Consider the following 17256-nt stretch of genomic DNA (forward strand, 5'->3'; position numbering starts at 1 on the left):
TGAATTACTTTTGTGTATGAAATGTGCTAAATAAATAAACTTGCCTTGCCTTGCCTTGCCTTGGTGGTCTGAAAAGAGTTGATCTGTCTGTTTACCATACATTTTTATCATAAAGATGTTATACTAAGAGTATAAACTCCCAATGCTCAACTTTTTTGCAATCAGATCTGAGAAATTACCAATAAATACGTGTGCACTTACAGCTTTATGTCTCTAATTTCTCTAACTGATATATATACAGTACAGCGCAGGCACTCTTCTGCATTTGCATTACCCTGTTTGTTTGTCTACAACGTTCCAGACCTGTAAATATAACTTAATTTGAATCCAACAATGATTTAATCTCTATTTGGCTGAAACACAGCAAGGCCAGTGATGACAGTAGCCGCATACCAGGTTTCCAGACCACAAAAGAGACTAAAAGCTCCCCTTTCTCTGGGCCGCATCCAGGATTACTGCTGAATTCTTTACACGGGTTGCACTTGTCAGGGCAAGCAGACACACATGTCAGCAGCAAACACACTGAACGGGCGGAGAGACACTGAAAAAGTGTGAGTGAGAGAGAAAGAGAGAGAGAGACTCGCTAATGTGGGTGTGCCTTATACATTTAGTTCCTCAAGGAAGTACAAGTCAAATTATCTTGTTACAGTGTTGAGAGCACGAGAGAGAGGTTTCCGAGGAGTTGTCTTTGATATCCCCTTGTCTGAGGACATTATTTCATCACCCGTCCGCTGGATTCAAGCATCTGATCTGAGCGACTGAACACGAGAGGGAGAGAGAACGAGGGAAAAGCCAGGTGAGTTGGTGTTGGGCTTGACCTCTGCCCTCTCCTCCATCAGAATAGAGAGCGCTGTGATTATGTACACATCAGATGGTCTTACTTCAGTGGTTTGAAAGTTTTACCGCACTCCTCCACGTGTTTTTAAGGTAACATGATGCCAGTATTCTACTATATCCATAAGAGATACTCTAATTTGACAGATTTGTTTTGGTTAGAAGCAAACGTGGAGGTTTGTGGAGAATAATATCATGTTGAAACTTGTTTTTCCCTTCAACCACTCCCATGTTAAACATCTAAAACACACTGGGATAGCTGTTGTTGCATCCGGTGGACTTTCTATAAACAAAACAAGCTCTAGTCTCTGTTACAAGCCAGTAAGATGATGGAAAAAACACATTCAACTGAAAAATAAACTGTAAAGTATGTTTGGTCAATGGCCTCCGGTGAACTCTCAGGCGATGGGTAGTTTGTGAGCTGTTTTGTAGCAGGAGATATTATGCTGTTGTGGGTTTCACTGAAACATTTTCTTTTTTGGGGTTGGGGGGTGGGGGGGTGGGGGGGTTTCACTTCCTTCGTTGATCACTTTACACATTGTTTGGTTATATTAAAAAATAATTTCTCATGGTGAGATTAAAAAGAAAAGAGTGTCACACTCACTCACATACTGTAACTGCTACTTTACAAAGATTTGTACCCCATGAGTAGAGTTACAATGCTAATAAATGAACTAAAGAAAAACAGGCGGCATTGGGTAATAAGGAAACTTTTGCACAATATGTGACGTCATCACACACTCAAATCTCACTGTTCAGATGCTATAGGGAAAAATCTGGAGGGAAAACACCCGCAAAGATCAGCATCAGTTGTGTTTTGAAGCAGACCTATGGCGTTTTGGTATGCTAATGTCTTTAACTAGCTTAACCAGCTGATCAACCTCGGTCAACCAGCTTAAAGTGATACTGTAAACAGTATAGATCATGTTTTGATAATGAAGGATATAAACATTTATTAAACATGTTCTTATGTATTTTGGCCATTCATTCACATGAATATGGTATTTCAGTGGGGTTAAAATGAAAACTTTTGAAACAGTTTTTTGAGAACTGTACTGTTATCGTATTGTGATCATGCATTCATTAATGGTCAAAAGTTTGGGGTCAGTAGGATTTTTAAATGCTTTAAAATAAGCTTATCCTGCTCACCAAGGCTGCATTTATTTTCTCAAAAATACAGTACAGATTGTAAAATTGTGAAATGTTATTGCATTACAAAATAACTGTTCAAAAGTAGTTTATAATTTAATTGAATAATTTATTCCAGCGATGTTAAAGAGGAATTTTAAGCCGCATCCAGTCTTCATTACTCCATTACTCCATTACTTCATTACTTCATTACTCCAGTCTTCAGAGTCACATGATCTTATATTATTTTATTATTATTATTATTATTATTATTATTATTATTATTATTATTATTATTATTATTATTATCAGTATTATTATTACTATTATTATTATCTGTATTATTATTATTATTATTATTAATGGTAACAGTAAGCAATAACGACTGGAGAAATAATTTTATTTGAAAATACATACAATAAGAAAACAGTTATTTAAAATTTTATTAAATATTTAACAACTTACTATTTATTTACATTTAATAAATGTCGCCTTAATGAACAGAATCAAAATATAAATAAAAAAAAAAACATGAAAAAAACTGACCCCAAACTTTTGACCAGTAGTGTACAGTATGTGTCATAAATGTTCAGCATGCAGGGGTGCAGTAATATGAAGACTTTTGTATTACTAATAACCAATATAGCTCGACAATCGCAAATTTTTCTGAGCTTGATTAAAAAACAAAACACAAAAAAATACAATGGACAATTGATCTTATTTTAAAATCTTTAAAACTAAAGAAATCAAGGATACTGTAATCAAACATACTATATAGCGCTTTCTTTTCCCAAAATCATTTATAAATTGCAATTCTGGTGTGTTTTTTAACATAAAAAAACTGCCAGCATCTTGGTGAAAAAAATACATAATTTATCAGCTGATAATGTATTTATTCCTATTGGGCTGATAGGAAAATTAAAAGTATTAATTCATCAGTACTGATACAGTTGAAGTCAAAATTATTAGCCCCCTTTTTTTCTTTTTTAAATAGTTCCTAAATGATGTTTTAAAGCGCAAGGACATTTTATCAGTATGTCTGATAATATTTTTTTCTTCTGGAGAAATTCTTATTTGTTTTGTTTCAGCTAGAATAAAAGAGGTTTTTAATTTTTTTAAGGTCAACATTATTAGCCCCTTTAAGCTATAATTTTTTTCGATAGTCTACAGAATTAACCATTGTTATACAATAAGTTGCCTAATTACCCTAACCTGCCTAGTTAACCTAATTAACCTAGTTAAGCCTTTAAATGTCTCTTTAAGCTGTTTAATGGTGTCTTGAAATATATTTAGTAAAGTATTATGTACTGTCATCATGGCAAAGATAAAATAAATCAGTATTAGATTATGTTTAGAAATGTATTGAAAAAAATCTTCTCTCCGTTAAACAGAAATTGGAGAAAAAAATAAACAGGGGGCTAATAATTCTGACTTCAACTGTATATCATCTCTTGTGTTCAGTCTACAAGCTTGCATGAGCCAAAACTACAATGAGGGACTAAATAAAGGATCTTATAGCATCAATTGTTCAGAGAAGAACCATGGTTCCTCTATATTATAACATCACTGCAAAAACAACTTTTACAACTTTATATCTATATAACTGAATTTGACTGTAGAGGAATACATATGTGCATACAGTGTAAAAATGCAGAGTTTAACACAATTCATGCATCGTCCCAACACAAATCTTTTACGTTAACTTAACAAATTTAGTAGATTGAACATAAAATAAATAAGTTGTCAAATAAAATTCAAGAATTGTGTAAACTCATTTTAAATAAGTAGTTTAAACAAGCAGCAAAATATTTTGTTTGAATGTAGGTGTGTTTTATTTCTGTGCAAAATTCCAGCTTCTGGCCTGGCATGTATTACAGTTTTGGTAATTATGGCAGATATGAGTGCTGAAAACTTTTAATAAAAAATCTTTCACATTTCTAAACGCACCTATAGTGTATGTCACTCCTAAAATACACTAGGTCTCTCCTGCCTAAAATAACAATTATTGGCTAATTGTGTTGCTATATTTATCAGATCCATTGATAAATATAGAGACTTACTGAACAAGCTATATCTATTTTTAGTCCACGTGGTGTCTTCTAGTAACATTTAGCAAGCAGCTATTTTACATTGAATGCAGTTTGCAGCACAGATAACCCTCTTAACATATAGTTTACTGGTCATAACTGTGCTCCCAGGTGGGTGTATTAAATGATTTTGGATGAAGACCATCTTGGCCTATATAAAAACATTTAAGAGCAGTCTATCTTAAGCTGGATTAAGGAGTTGTTCATTCTCTAAATCAATGAAACTTAGCCTAGAGTCATTCAGAAACAATTGTCTCTCACTCGTACACTTAATACAGGACTTTCCACACTTTTGTTTTTTGTATATGTGTATTGTAAAGGTCATGTTTTACCCGAATAAACACAAAAGAGTGGGCCTGTGCAACTCAGAGGCAGGTTTTGACCTGTCTTTTCTGTGTTGTCACTGCTGTGACTTGCTGCTTTGTAATGACAGGGTGACTATTGTGGTCTTTAGGATGGAGGAACAACATGATTCCTCACATCTTGTAAATCCCTGGGCTTAGCACATACACACGTGTGAACACACACAGAGAGAGAGAGAGAGAGAGAGAGAGAGAGAGAGAGAGAGAGAGAGAGAGAGAGAGAGAGAGAGAGAGAGAGAGAGACAGCTTCAGGCTATGAGCTGAAGTAATCTGAGGAATGCTAAATATTTACCTTGTCTGTGACAAACATTTCAATCAGGAAGTGGATACAGATGGCAAATTCAGCTTATAGTAAATTAAGAGGTATAATAATAATGAACTGAACTGACCTCAGATGTTTTTAGCTGAAAGTTGGGACCAAAAGTCAGTTGTAATCAAATTAAGGTAAAGTTGCTCATGTCTCATCCTGCCAGGTATGAATGCGCTTAACGTCGATCAACTTGTGCAATAACTTACTTTGGAATTCTTTTAAAATGCAACTTTTTTCAAGGAACAGTATTATTCAATACACTGATTTAAATCGTATATTTTAAGTATAATTAGCAATTAAAACTATATGTTGAAGCCAGAATTATTAGCCCCCCTGTTTATTTTTATTTCTGTTTAACAGGGAGATTTCTTTCAGCGCATTTCTGACCATAATATTTTCAATAACTTATCTCTAACAGCTGATTTATTTTATCTTTGCCATGATGACAGTACATAATACTTTAGATATTTCAGGACTCTTCTTTTAAGACACTTCTATACAGCTTAAAGTGACATTTAAAGGCTTAACTAGGTTAATTAAGTTAACTAGGCAGGTTAGGGTAATAAGGCAAGTTATACTAAAAGTAAAAAAAAAAAAAAAAGCTTAAAGGGGCTAATAATTCTGACCTTAAAATGGCTTTTAAAAAATTAAAAACTGCTTTTATTCTAGCCACAATAAAACAAACAAGACTTTCTCCAGAAGAAAAAATATTATCAGACATACTGTGAACATTTCCTTGCTCTCTTGAACACCATTTGGGAAATATTTAAAAAAAGACAAGCGGGGGCTAATAATTCTGACATCAACTGTATGTTAATACTATATTATAGTAATATAATGTGTGTTAAAACTATATTGTATATTTATTATTCAAAAAATATTCATATAAGAATATAAATATCAATAGTACCAATTATTTCATTGTTTATTAATCGAACTATATAAATTCTAAATCTCAATTTAAAAAACAGAGAGAGAGAGAGACTTGTGACTGGTTTTGTGGCACATGTAGGGTCATTATTATAAATTCTTATAAATAATACATATTTAATATCGAACAAGAGTTTCCTAAAGTATGAATGAGCTCAATGTAAACCTCAAAAAACAGAAGCTATTTGTTCAATAAATATACTTTTATTAATAAAATATTATTATTTAAAGAGCTGAATTAAACCTAAAATTGCATCAAATAAAATCAGTAATGAAAGTAAACAAATAAAATTTGTAGTGGTTGATGTTAATTGTTAATACATAATTACAAAATCTTTTTACTTAAGAAATATATTAAATGTTGGCAATAATTTTTGTATTATTTTATATTATCAAATGTATATATCATAAGTACCAGGGCTGCACGATATTGGAAAAATCTGATATTGCAATATTTAATTTTTCTGCGATAAATATTCTGATGGGCAGCACGGTGGTGCAGTGGGTAGCACAATCACTCCACAGCAAGGAGATCGCTGGTTTGAGCCCCAGCTGGGTCAGTTGGCGTTTCTGTGTGGATGTTCTGTGTGGATGCTTGCATGTTCTCCCTGTGTTTGCGTGGGTTTCCTCCGGGTGCTCCGGTTTCCCCCACAGTCCAAAGACATGTGATATAGGTGAATTGGGTAAAACTAAATTGTCAGTGTATGTGTGTGAATGAGTGTGTATGGATGTTTCCCAGTGATAGGTTGCAGCTGGAAGGACATCCGCTGCATAAAACAAGTGCTGGATAAATTGGCGGTTCATTCCACTGTGGAGACCCCGGATTAATAAAGGGACTAAGCCGAAAAGAAAATGAATAAATGATAAATATGTGATATAAATACAGTTTCACAAGATGAATAACACTATTTGATGGTTTTCTTGGAAGTTTAACAGTATTAAGGTACAGAAACTAAATAATCACAATGCAGAAAATGCTTTTCTTTCTTTGCTGTCTCATTTCGAGCCCTTATATGTAAAAAAAAATTGTCAAGTTAAAAAATACTTAAAAATAAAGGCAAGGCAAGGCAAGTTTATTTATATAGCACATTTCATACACAGTGGCAATTCAAAGTGCTTTACATAAACAGGAATAAAAGAAACAATTATAAGAGAAATAAAAACAAACAGAATAAAAATAAAATAAAATAAAAGCTGATAAAATGTGTTATAAAAGAGTTAAAAAGAAGAGAAAAACATAGTAGTTCGATCTGTCGGACGTAGCACAGTGCTCATTCAGTAAAGGCACAGCTAAACAGATGTGTTTTCAGTCTTGATTTGAATGTGCCTAATGTTGGAGCACATCTGATCATTTCTGGAAGCTGATTCCAGCAGATTTAAAGTCAGATGAAATATGTCAAAATTAAGAGTTTTTCCTTAAAAGAAGATAAATTGTCTGCTAGTGATGCACTGTAAGTATTTTTTTTTTTTTGCTTTGAAATGTAGATATTTAGACTAGAAACAGACAAAAATTCTAAGTAAGAAAAACATTTAAATTTAATTTCTTACTGCATAAATATTAAAAATTTCATTAGGTAGTAGCAAAATATTGCAGTAGGTAGGCTGTCGCCTCACAGCAAGAAGGTCGCTGGTTCAAGCCTCAGCTGGGTCAGTTGGCGTTTCTGTGTGGATTTTGCATGTTCTCCCTCCGTTCGTATGGGTTTCCTCCGGGTGCTCCGGTTTACCCCACAGTCCAAAGACATGCGGTACAGGTGAATTGGGTAAGCTAAATTGTCCATAGTGTATGTGTGTGAATGAGTGTGTATGGATGTTTCTCAGAGATGGGTTGCAGCTGGAAGGGCATTCGCTGCATAAAACATATGCTGGATAAGTTAGCGGTTCATGTCGGTTCATCGGGGCTGTGGCAACCCCGGATTAATAAAGGGACTAAGCCGAAAAGAAAATGAATGAATGAATGAATGAATGAATTCAGTGATCAAATACAATTCTGTAGCTCCTGGTTGACTATAGACCATTTTAATATGGTCATGTCATTGGCCCATGAACATTTCCTGCTGGTTATCAAACTCTTTCATAACTGTAAGAAGAGGCAATTCAATCATAACCTCATGTTAAAACAGCTATCATAACATTATGTATCAATATGTGGCTCATTTTGGATTCTTGGAAGCTATAGAAATTAAAAATGTTAAACAGGAAATAAGCTGTGACCATTGTTTTTGTTTACATTCGTCAAATAGGTCTATAATCCAGACCTAAAATTGCATATCTTTGCGATGTTGCAGATGCTGAATTGATATATTGTGCAGCTCCACTAAGTACAGCTGAATACAAAACTGCAAATAAAACCCAAAAGCCTCATCTGATCAGATATCAGGTATCAATAGTTTAGCATTTGTAAGTCCAGCGCAGAACCTTTCAAAACAAATTTGCATTTATTTTCTACCCACAAACCCTAGACATCAGATCCATTTAGCCTTAATTAGATTAATCAGATTAAATGAGAAGTGTTGAGTGTTAAACCCTAGGATTGTGCTGCTTTCACAGATGAAATGAAGTGTACGGAATGCTGATTTGTTCAAATCAGTGTTTATGTACTTGTTTTGATGTTCCATGTCTTAGAAGGTAATAGCCTTTCTAATGTACCCATTGCTTCTAATTGAATAGAGTTCATTAGGAAATGAAACTCTAACTGCATTCAAATTTAATCAGGTTGGTTCACTGTAAACAAAATTGGATTTAAACGCAGCTGATGGTGGCACAGATATATGACATCACTTTTGACATATCTTGAGGAACACTGTGCAGGTTATATGCACATTAATATATATTAATAATTACATTGCGCAGAATGATAATCAGTAGTGACAAGAATATCTAGTAAAGCTAATAGGCAACTGCATTGCCAACAGATGCCTTAATCATGATACAATCTGAAGATTCATGTAGGAACTTGAGAGTAGTATGCAGTGAGTGTTTCTTTCATACATGTCTTTGCACGTTCTCAACACTGTGAAGCAATCCTAAACTATGCTGAGCCTAAATGCATAAAGGAACTGTAAGCGCAACTTATAATAAATGTAATAGTACATTAAATTACACTGCACAAAAAAAAAGTCATTTAAAATTTAAGGATGTTGAAATAAAGAAGTCTATATATTTTTGGATGACACTGAGTGTGTTCACAAGTATGTTGATGAAACCTGATTATGCTTCATAAACTGACAATGTACATGGTCATAATGGTCATAAATGGCATAATACGGTGACTGCGAGAGCTTACACAATATTATTAAAAGGGCACCTATTTTACCCTTTTTCAAGATTTAAGAGAAGTCTTTTGTGTCTCCAGAATGTGTCTGTAAAGTTTCAGCTCAAATCAGATTCTTTATTATAGCTTTCAGAATATTAGAATTTTCTCCTCGGAATACAGTGTAGCTGTTTTTGTGGCCTGTGCCTTTAATGCTAGTTCTCCCTGCCCATCGTTCCCACGTGCCTGTCAGAGTGTGCTTCAATCTCCGGCTGCGTCAGATAAACAGCAGAGTGACAGACATATAGGAAGCAGATCTCACGTAACGTTTGTGAGAAATACTATTACTAAATTTGATGTATTTGTTGTGAAGTTAATTCAAACCTTTCGACGAGTCACACACAATTGCATTACAAATTTCACACACAGACACACACACACACACACAGCATGCACATTTAACTTGCACTGTTTTTGCAAGCAAATGTGAAAGTATACACGTTAATAGCCACTGCTGTATGGATATCTGTTATGTTAATGTACAAAATAAACCTGATTTAACGCCCACAAACCAGGATTGAAGCATCTTCGTTTAGAATTGTCACGTGGCTGTGGTGATAAAGATGGTAAAACCGCTGTAATTCATTACAAACATGCACTATTTTAAAAATGTTTTAAACTTGTAAAACTCATTCTTGATCACATTTGATCATGATTGATGATCACAGAGAGCTGAACAGATCTTTTAATCCCAGTTGCTTTGCGCACGTCCTGACTTGTTTATATGATTATACTACAGAGACATGTTAATATGCAGTAATACGTCAATCAATTCAGTGGGCTGGGAAACTGCACTCCTACTTCACGGTGCGGTCGGCCTCAAACTTGGAGGGATTTGGATCCTATTTTAACATCAGGAAATTTAAAAATGAGACTAATTGTCTTTATATCACCCCAATATGACTGTGGACACACTATACAGTAGCTACACACAGTTCTGTCCAAACAGCTTCCAAAAGATGGTTTTCATCATAGGTGCCCTTTAAAGTATTTTACGTTTTGTCAGTTCAGTGGCTAATTCATATGAAGTTGTATGAAAATTTATGATTTTAGAAAGGAAGTGTGCCACTCAACCCTGCCCCTATACCCAATCGTCATTCTGGAATAAGCAAATTACACTAAATTATATAAATGAGATCATTCGAATTCATATGAATTAGCAACTAAATCAAAAAGTTACGAATTGTCGTGAGATTGTATTGGAAAACATGCATATTGGAAGACCTTAAAACAAACGAACCTTAAACAACCTTAAAACAAGTTGTGAAAACATTCAGTTTGTCAACACATGCATAAAATTTCACAACGTGCAAATGCAGAAATGTGTTGCAAATAGTGCAAGTCAAAACAAAAATATGTTGAGCGACCCAAAACGTTACAAACCCGACTGCTTCCTGTTTAGAGTCAGAGATTTTTAACACTTACACTGATTCCACCCAGCATGTTAACCTGTAGCTTTCTGACGGTTTATTGAAGGGCACATGTGTCAGATTTTACATGGTTTAACATTTTTGAGGAGAATATATGAGCCCTAAGTTGCCTGTTAACATGTGCAAACTCTTCTTTGGTATTTAATGACTGATTTAAAGAGTTAGTTTTTTTGAGATTTGCTCACTATTGTCTCACCTTCAGATGGTTCCATTTTTTTTTCTGCTGAACCTGCAGAAAACGTTAAGCATTAACATGCATATGAGGAAAAAACAAATACTATGGAAGCCAATTGTTTCCAGTTTCCAGCTTTCTTCAGAATATCTTCTTTTACGTTCAACAAAAGGGAAAAAAAAACACAGGTTTTTGACAAGTGAAGGGTAAAGAGTTCCTCTTTTGCATGAATTATCCCTTTGACATGACAGCTAAATTAACGGTAAACTTGGCATTAGATACATTTTAAAATAACAGCTTATTCCAAAATTCAGGTTTTTGAGAGTTATCAGTGTATTTGTGTGCATGTAAACATTCACCCTGAGAGTCTAGGGTTGGATATGATGACACATCAAGAGAGTCTAGAGAACAATTAGTGTTGTTTATGAGATGAGTGGGAAATGATGAGCTCCTAAATGGCACCAGGTTTCCCCTGGTGAAAAAGGTGTGAGAGTGAAGTCTGTAAACCGAGGATTTCCCCAATGGTGGGATTTCTCCCAGGGCTGACAGTGTTACCAATACAAAAAAAAAAGAAACAAAGCCAGGTGATTATGTTTACATGATGTATAAATTCAGCAGATTCAGCGGATGCTTTTAGCCAAAGCGACACTCAAATTAGGAGAAAATTATAAGCAATCAGACTGACAAAAGAACAAGCATTCATAATTGCTACGAGAAGCCCTCATCACAGTATAAGTAGGAAGGTTTTTTGTAGATAAATCAATAGAAAAATAGAATAAATCGAAAACGGTGGAAATAGTGCATCAATGGTTAATTAATTATAAGGATCTCATTATAAAAACTAAATGGTTGCCTTGAAACAAATAACCCTGAGAAGTTATGTATAACGTAATTACAAAAAATGGTTTTACAGTGTGGTTACTCTAAATAAAACAAAATAATAATAATTCCTTAAACTTATATAGCACTTTTCTTGCACACTCAAAGCATTTTACACATTGCTAGCTGCCAACAAACAAAATGTCCCCTTCCCCTCACTTCACAACAAATTCTTTCAATTAGATTTTTAGGATTCAGAATGGGACTGTATATTCTAATAACAAGCAGAAAATGTTGTGGCATTCTATAAACAAAATGTTTAGCATTTAATAAAAATCTAAGTCAATTTCACTCCATAAGTCACTTTGGAAACTATGTTGCAGCATATTTCAAGTGGTAAAATCATTTGACTTGTAGCACACAAACTAAAGAAAATATTTAGATAACACTTTAGTTTAAGTCACAGTTCACACAATTAGCTACTGGCTTATTACATGCCTATTATTCAGATATGAACTGTTTAATAGTACTTATAAATGATCTTATGATCTTATTCTACTTCCCTAACCCTCCCCAATACTAAACCGAACACCTTTTACTAACTAATAATAAAGCAGCTAATTGGTCATTTATTGAACTACTAGTCTTAGTTAATAGCTTGTTAATATGATGAGTTATTCATTAAAATAAAGTCAAAATTTACTTATATTTTGGCACATGTTTACGTATAGTTTTATTGGGGTCATATTAGAGGGCATCATTTTTTCAATTTGTTTTGTATGAAATAAAATGTTAAAGGAATGTCTGTCAAATTTCCGCCTAAAATACTTCATGGTTCTTTTACTATTTTTGAGGTAAATATAAATATATGAATTTTTGATATATTTACATACTTTTGTTCTGCTGTTGCTTTGATTACTACTGTAAATGTAAAGGGTTGAGAGAGAAACTCCAAGTTTTTATGTTTGGATGAACTATCTCTATAAATGTGTAATAGTGACATGTACTAGGCAGGTACTAGACATGTACAGTCAGAAAAACTCAAGACTACAATGGTGTATAGTGCTTTTATCGAAAGTATTATTACATTTTGGGTGATCTGTTGGCATGGAAATGCTTCTGAGGCCCAGAAAAGTCAATGGTGAAGGTGGTAACAACAGCCAGTAAGTTGTTGGGAAAAAAACTAAAGAGCATTGACACGATATGCAAAGAAGGAGTACTAAATAAGGTTATCATGATTGTGAATGATGAGAGACATTTTTTATCATACACGCTCCAATTGTTACCATCATGTCTTAAATATTGTGTTACCAGATGTGTAAGAAATAGGACAAAATGATCATTTATACCTCAAGCAATTAAGTTTTTAAAATCCTCCCCTCTCAGTAGCATGGCCAGTAGACTGGATATTAGATATTAGAGTAGGTGTATCATGTTTTTATTTGATTTAATTATATAAATGGCAAATGTGAAATGTCAGATGTTTCTGTGAGTGTAAGCTGCTAATGAAATTTCCCTACGGGGAGAAATAAAGTTAAATAATTAATGAAGTTAACTAACTATAACACAAATGTGTTTGAGGGAGTTCACAAACTGCCGTCAGTGATTTTTGTAGTGCTTTTGAACTTTGAAGATTTGTTTAATGCTCAAACAGCAACATTTGGAACTAAAGGAAATTGAAAACGAGAAAAGCAAATTAGATCCTTTAACTTAATGAGAGGTATTGATCTTAAACGCAATGTATTAGGTGTTTGGATTACTGTATGAAACCGGAAATATCAGAATCCTGAATCTCTCCTCTTTCTCTTTAAGATATGGAGACGTTCAGCTCCAAGGACATGGCTCTGAAGGCCCAGAAAAAGATCCTGAGCAAAATGGCCACCAAGTCTATGGTGCAGATGATTATCGACGACACCAGCAGTGAGATCCTAGATGAGCTTTACAGAGTGTCAAAAGAGTACACTGGGAACCGCTCCGAGGCCCAGAAAGTGGTGAAAGACCTCATTAAGGTGGTGGTGAAGATAGGTGTCCTATTCAGGCACAATCGATTCAATGAGGAGGAGCTAAAGCTGGCCCAGAATTTCCAAAAGAAAATGCGCCAGGGAGCCATGACGGCCATCAGTTTTCATGAGGTATGAATACATTTGAGTATTTAGAAAATGTACTTTTTTCTAAATTTATATTCTGTGAAAACCAATTATTCTGAGTGCAAAAACTCAATGTGTAAGGACCTGTCTGCTTTTCCCTTTACAGTGTATATTTATATATGAAGTTTCCCCCCAGAGGTTAAGCTTATGTAACTCTTACCTTGTGTAATAATATTACATGATCCATTTTGGGGTGACATCTTCTGGCAGAGTGGGAGTAATTGTAAAATAAAAAAAATAATATGCCTTTTTTGGGACACCACATTTATTTTCAGTTATATATGGACAATATATATATAATTTAGATATAGAAATTATAAGTTTTGTTTTAGAATATAATACAACTTTGGCTCTGGTGTTTTTTATTTATTTTATTTTTTTGTCCCAGAAGACCACTATATGCTGGTTTTCGTTTATTTTAAGTATCTATCCATCTGTCTAAAAGCTAATTCTAACAGGTAAAGGGTTAAAAAAAAGTTTTATATGATGCAAAACAAATGGATGAAAAAAAAAGTCAGTAAAATGTTTTAAAAAGAATTTGTCTAAGACGATATCGATGCTAAGCTAAACTGCAAGTTGTTTAAGACAGTCCTCGCTGCAGCCTGCAGTTTGATCACCGCCTACACCTCCCACTACCCTAAACCCGTCACAGTAGCATGGGCATTACCTTAGTGGGTGGTACAATGTCCACTACGTAGTGGACCTGGTCCAGTACGTCATCGTGGTTATAGACTGCAGTGAGGACATCTTAAATTGTTTGCCCTCTCTTCACTATTCCCTCACCTTCAAATATTCCCCCTTTTTAAAGCACAGAAAAACACAAGCAGTTCTTTATTTATTCTTGTAAGATCACTGTCTATGTTGAGCTCTGCTATGTGAAAAATAAAATTAGTTTATGAAAATCACAGGTCAACAATTTTCACTGAAAAGTGTAGAATTTGGATCTATAAAACATATAATGGAAAAATCTGTCAATTTATTTAATATCTATCAGTTTATTTAATATAATGTTTTCCATTAAATTATTTTTGTAATTTTCTTTTAGTTTTTGTTTAGTTTTGGAATTCATATAAATATCAAATATATAATGAAAAGTATTCATACTTTATTTTACTTGCTTCTTAAGGTCAGTTTGTGTCCTTTGAATTTACAAAACATAAAAGGTAAAATAATAGCAGCATGGTGGCTGAGTGATTAGCACTGTCACATCACATCAAAAAGGTTGCTGGTTCAAGTGGAGTTTGTATGTTCTCTGCGTGTTCATGTGAGTTTCCTCCGAATGCTTTTTCATTCACAGTCCAAAAATATGCTGTATAGGTGAATTGGATTAACTAAATTGTCCGTAGTGTATGGGTGTTTCCAAGTACTGGGTTGCAGCTGGAAGGGCATCCACTATGTAAAACAATCAGGAATGGTTGGCGGTTCATTCAACTGTGGTGGCCTCTGATAAATAAGGGACTAAGCTAAAGGAAAATTAATACATTAAAGAATGAAAGTAAAATGTCAATAAAGTGTCATTTTAAGCTGCATTATTTAAACCATATATTAATAAAAATATTCAAGATTTTCAGTCTCATTATTTAATAGTTTTGTTAATTATTTAATTAATATCAATGTAATAATTTTGTTGTGTTCTTTTAAACTAGTTTTTTTTAAACTGAATAATTAAGTGTAGTTCTAACCCAAGGGTGTCCAAACTTGGTCCTGGAGGGCCAAGTGTCCTGCTGATTTTAGCTCCGACCTGCCTCAACACACCTGCAAGGATATTTCTAGAAAGCCTTGTAAGAGCTTTATTAGCTACCCCAGGTGTATCTGATTGGGGTGAATACTAAACTTTGCAGGACACCGGCCCTCTAGGACTGAGTTTGGGCACCCCTGTTCTAACCAAAGCCATACTTGCACCCAGATTTGAACTTTACCCTAAAAAAAGTCTCTTCTTTTCCTTTTTCAGGTAGATTTCACATTTGACAAAACAGTTATGTCAGACATCCTAACAGAAAGTAGGGACATGCTTCTGAAGCTTGTAAATACTCACCTCACCACAAAATCCCACGGACGCATCAACCACGTGTTCAACCATTACGCGGACCCAGAGCTCCTGACCCAGCTTTACAACCCATCCGGGCCCCTTAAACCCCACCTCAACAAAATCTGCAACGGCCTCAACAAACTGCTGGAGAACGGAACATTATGAGGACACTGACAGACTTTTACAGGACTTGGCATCCGTGATCCCAAATTGCAAATATGATGCAACCAAAGAGACGAAAAGCGACAGACTGGAGGCATCGGGCACCTTTGAAACAGTGTTGTGTTAATGCATTAGCTCATTTAGTGGCCTGATACTGTTATAACAGCCACTGCGAGCTTAGATCAAATCTTAAATTGTCATCTGAACAATTTTTTAAAGCTCTGAGACTCCAAGTCAAGATGTTTAAACCACTGGAGTTCTGCCCCTCTGCTGTAAATTAGAGCACAATGTATTGTTCGAAACTGTTTGCATTTTTTGTGCTGAATATTTACCCCCCAAGACAGCAGAATAACAAGAAGCAGAGAACACACAAAGGTTTTAGCAAGGGACTCTCTTCATACTGCCATCTAGTGTTATCATGTGTTCATGGCGATGACACAAATGGAGGCTTGGCACTACAGTCAACATTACTATATTGAACATCTCTGAGAGGGATCTGCTGTGTTCTGAAAGGGAACAACCACTAAATAAATATTTTACAGCCCTCACTTATTGCTTATGTAATTTGCATATGGAGTTGAGATGGAAAGTTTAGGGTCAGTTAGATTATATTTAATTCGGCATATTAAAATGATTGCTAAAGACTGAAAATTTGCCTTATTATTATTATTACATTTTGAAACATATTAACCCTCTGGTGCTCCTAACAGTTTTTAATTTTAAATAAAAATATATTATTATAAATGAGTTTTATTTCTATTATAAATGTAAATAAATTGATTATATTTCAATTATGTTTACATTTTTTAAACATTTTGCATTTGATATTGTATATTGTGTAACTGTATGGTACAACATTTTATTTATGCATTAGTAAAACTAAGACAAGTAGTTCATAGTTAGTAGTCCATAAGCATACCTTGTGGAGCACAGTTTGGTCTCTGTCTTTAAAAAATAGTAGTTTAGTTTAGGTTAACTGTTTTGAAAAATGCACAGAATAACAATTTTATTTTAAATGAGAAATGTATTTGCTGCAACATGTTTCTCTGTAAAATTGAGAAAAATAATGCCATGAAACCAAACGAGTTGTTTTTAAATGTGAGGCTCAAACATTACAAAACCATTGTTACTTCAAAAAACATGGCAGATGCCAAAACATTTACAGAGTTTCCATTTCAATAAAGTTTAAAATTAACAGTTAAAATTCAGCACCAGAAGGTTAAAATAGAAAATCATTATTTTAATTTGTAATAATTTTAATAGTTTTATTAAAGCCTATATATTTGCTTTGAGTTACATTTGATATTAACATTTAAACCTTGTATCCCTTTAAAGGGCACCTATGATAAAAAAAAAATATTGTTTTGACAGAACTGTGTGTAGATAAAATAGGATCCAGATCCCTACTATTTTGAGCCCCACCGTATAACGTGTAGTAACGCGAATAATCATATCAACAAGACAGGATGTGAGCAAAGCAACCAGAATTAAAAGATCTGTTCAGCTCGCTGTAATTATCAATCGTCATCAAATGTG

General features: G+C 34.1%; 1 protein-coding gene across 1 annotated transcript; it reads left to right on the forward strand.

Annotated features, from left to right (window-relative positions):
* Positions 1-620: 620 nt before the first annotated feature.
* On the forward strand, positions 621-16268 carry tnfaip8l2b (tumor necrosis factor, alpha-induced protein 8-like 2b). Its single transcript, XM_056475247.1, has 3 exons — positions 621-796; positions 13195-13514; positions 15481-16268. The coding sequence occupies exons 2-3, from the start codon at positions 13197-13199 to the stop codon at positions 15721-15723; spliced, it is 561 nt and encodes a 186-aa protein (XP_056331222.1). The 5' UTR covers positions 621-796; positions 13195-13196; the 3' UTR covers positions 15724-16268.
* The last annotated feature ends 988 nt before the right edge of the window (positions 16269-17256 follow it).

Source organism: Danio aesculapii, chromosome 16 (genome assembly GCF_903798145.1).
Source record: "Danio aesculapii chromosome 16, fDanAes4.1, whole genome shotgun sequence".
NCBI classification, from domain to species: Eukaryota; Metazoa; Chordata; class Actinopteri; order Cypriniformes; family Danionidae; genus Danio; species Danio aesculapii.